General features: G+C 46.7%; 1 protein-coding gene across 18 annotated transcripts in view; it reads left to right on the top strand.

The window, feature by feature from the left end:
• The window catches only part of tcf7l2 (transcription factor 7 like 2), a 91,472-nt gene that overhangs the window by 72,387 nt on the left and 15,440 nt on the right, over window positions 1-3,645 (top strand). For all 18 annotated transcript variants that reach the window (XM_087174782.1, XM_087174784.1, XM_087174780.1 and 15 more), the window contains one exon: window positions 1,436-1,568. In XM_087174782.1, coding sequence (XP_087030908.1) covers window positions 1,436-1,568 — 133 coding nt within the window. The remainder of the gene's footprint in view (window positions 1-1,435; window positions 1,569-3,645) is intronic.

The following is a 3,645-nucleotide window of genomic DNA, read 5'->3' as shown; positions in this document are numbered from 1 at the left end:
GTAGAATAGAGGTCTAGATGGCCAGGCTTGTACAGACCATACAGATAGACAGCTTTAACTACCCAGTGAAAATTTAGCGTGTGGGGGGGGGGGGGGGGGTGCTATCTGAATGGACTGTTGGTGTATTCGTCTCTCACACGAGCCTGATATTAACTTCAGCCTCAAACAGCTCGGGCACATGATTAGTTTGCAGCATTAAGCTGTGCTCACATTTGTCTCGCCCTGGGCCCGCAGCTTTGCATTTGTATTGTCAATGAGCATCGGGCAACTGAGCATCTTATGCATGTATGCCCCCCCTGCCAACATCTAGTCCCATTAATGTTTTTCTAAGTCTGTTGGAAATGTGCCACACTGGAGCTTTTTTTTTTTTTTTTTTTTTTTTCTTGCATGGGTTAAAGTCACTAATGAGGGTGTGTGGCCTATGAGACAGCAGACTGAACACATACACACACACACACAGACACACACACACGCACAAGCAGCTTGGTGTCTCACTCCTCTCCCCCTGAACATATCATCCATGTTATGATAAGCCTGATTAGTGCTGCTTCTTTGACTGCTGAGGGCAGGATAAGGATGTGTGGGTAAAGAGGCGAGAGCAGCCTCTGCCACCAGCCTAATCTACAGCAGAGCTCTAATCTGGTTATCTTGTGGTCGGGGGACTGTGTGTATTAGTGTCTGTCCCAGCCTGGCCTGATGAGAGGGGCTGAGCTCCGGTTAACGCAGGGGCCCACGGCAGCACACCCCTAAAGCTCCACTGTAATCTTTGGGTAATTGAAAAAAGGGGGCCTGCGCCACTTAGGAGCACAAAGAGAAGATTACATAGCTAAAACTAATTTGGCAAAAATGCAGAAATGGATTTTCAGCCCCACCTCCTCTCTCCTAACCCTTTTATTACAATACACCCCTACCCTCTATGAACCGGGCCCTTGGGGAATAGATGAGGGGAAGGGGAGCGAGGAAGAGAGGAGGACCAGGAGGAGGAGAGTGCTGACTGGAGCTGCTAATGACTGTGGATTTACACGCGCTGCCTTGATTTCGTGGTTTACAGATGATCGATTACTTCACTGCAACCGTGGTTAAAAGTGCTTCATCACACATCAGGCCCAAATGTGAACTGGCAACCCCCCAAGCCTCTTAGATTGTGTTACTGAATTCCAGGGCGACACCGCAGAAGTGTTTTTAATTACAAACCACACTATTTTCGCTGTGGCTTGGTGGTTTGGCGCCTCGAGAGTACCCAGAATATGATAGCTCTTCTTCTTGAGAGCTTTCAGACCAAGTTGTAATTCTGTGGCAGGCGCCTGCAATCTCTTACCCTTCACCCAAATATTAACACCTTTCCCTCCTTTTTTTTTTCTTTCCCCCCATTTCTCTCTCTTCCTCTCTCTCTTACTCTCCATCTCCCTCTGTATCTTCCTCTTCTCTCTCTCAGTCTAATAAGGTTCCAGTGGTACAGCACCCTCACCATGTGCACCCTCTCACACCTCTGATCACCTACAGCAATGAGCACTTCACACCGGGGAACCCCCCACCTCACCTACAGACAGACGTGGATCCCAAAACAGGTAAACGCCCAAAGTGTTTTTCCACTGCGTGCATATGTGTGTGTGCGTGTGTGTTTGACTGTCCTCCTGTGCAGACTTTTATTCAAATAGCAACATTCTGCCTGAACCCTGCGAGAAACAGCATCAGAAGACAGTGCAGTGTGGTTTTAAAGGTGTCAGGATGAAACTTCTCCTGAACACCACAATAATAATATATATATATATATTAAAAAAATTCAAAAATAGGCATCAGAAGTTTAGAAACCACAGCAGCTCTTCTCAGATAAGGCACTTCAGCCCTTTGAAACTGTTTGCACTGATGGGTGTGTAAATGTTTTATTATGCCCTGCTGCCACGCTACTCATACAGGACCTTATGTTTGTCTTGGTGGCGTCTGTCTGTCTGTAAGCACAGTCTTGTGAAAACAATTCATGATGCAAACATAACTCAGATGTCATATTTACAATCCACGCATTCTGTAGAGTAGACGGTACTGTTTTAAACTACCATATTAACTGTTGATGTGACCCATGTGTTATGTGGAGCATTATGAAATAGAAATGTTTCATTTTCCCATTAACACGTTATAGTCGTGGTGGGACAGAGTCAGCTCAAGTGCTTCTTGTTGACAGCTGCTGCCCTCATCTGTTGCTGATTGATTTAGCGATCATGGTCATTAACGTGGTTTGGCTTTGGCGCAAAGCGGCCTCACATTCGAGAACAAGAACCTGAACAGTGGCTCATAAACCTCTCGTAAAACACACAACTCGGAAAAACAAGCACGTCTTCCCGTGACCGCAGCTCCGTACTGCCAAAGACTCAAAAACAAGACAGCCACTGTGGATGGAGGACCTCACGTCCAGCTATCAGAGAGCAGTGAACACACAGGAGTCCTCAACGCTGTCCCTTTTTGAAACGATGTCCACAGCTAAGTACACAAGGGTCCTCAAAATGGAAGATGTGACCTGAGCGACCCGAGCACTTGGATTCACAGTATACAGGTTTTTGATCATCAGCTGTGCCCGTCAGATCTGCGGTTACGTCTCTGTACCCTGTTGATCCCTCAGATTCTGCAGAGTGTCCAGGTTTAACAGAATCAGCCCACGCGTCCCACTTTCTTTTTTTCTTTTTTTTTTGGGGGGGGGCAATTTCATTCATTTCCGTGAGCATCTTGACCCAACACTTCATTTTGCTCACTTGTCATCCAGCCTCAGTCCTTTTAGGTTAATGCATTTCCAGTGCGTTGAATAATTTGGTGCTTTTCGGTGGTCTCTGGTGGATTCAGCCAGTGTTTTAGGTAATAATGTTCCCTTATTATGATGGTCCTTACAAAGGGGAAATAATGCGCCAGCTGCTGTTTAATGTAGTGCTTAATGGGGCTGCTTAATTGGGCTCAGTGTTTAATTAATTAATTAATGAGCTATATTAGGTCTTGAGCGCTGGGTGGTGATGGGATAATGTTCGTGAGGCTTTTCTTTTTAATTGAATTTTCCTTTGTTATAACGGTGCTGCCAGAAAAGTAAAGTTTTGACACAAACTGCCGCGCAGACGCCGTCCGCCAGTAACAGGATCTCTCTCAAGAGTCAGTTCCTGCATGACCTGGATCAGCTCTGGACTCTGGGTGTAACCACCAAAACTGGCCAAGTTCTGATCTGTGAAGAGACTGAACTGGCTCTGCTTCTAATATCTGCAACAACAGCTGCACAGGCAAGCCAGCTGTGTGGAAGAAACATACATCAGCCAAAATGAAAAGTCCCTCAGTTCCTGGTCTGCTGAGCACACGCACGCACGCAGGCACGCACACACACACACACACACACACATACACACACGCACACCACCTCCCTGCTGCGCTTTTACACATGTCTAGTGTTCCCTGTTTCAAGTTTGTCATGAGAGAGAGGGAGAGTTATTTTTACACCGGGCTGTGTACGAGACCTTTTCAAGGCAGTCATTCAGGGCAGCTTGTCGATGCAGCTTCTTCGCCTGTCAGCTGCCACAGAAAGTAAAGTAAAACGGCGTGGACGCTGTGATGCCCTCAACGACAGAGCTGTCCTTAAATTGGATATCTTTGTCACTGTTCGTCTGTGGGGGGGTG

The sequence above is a fragment of the Seriola lalandi genome, unplaced genomic scaffold (genome assembly GCF_002814215.2).
Source record: "Seriola lalandi dorsalis isolate HSWRI2012SDOR001 ecotype SW California unplaced genomic scaffold, Sedor1 jcf7180002054383, whole genome shotgun sequence".
Taxonomy (NCBI): domain Eukaryota; kingdom Metazoa; phylum Chordata; class Actinopteri; order Carangiformes; family Carangidae; genus Seriola; species Seriola lalandi.
This window is presented reverse-complemented; position numbering and strand designations above follow the sequence as displayed.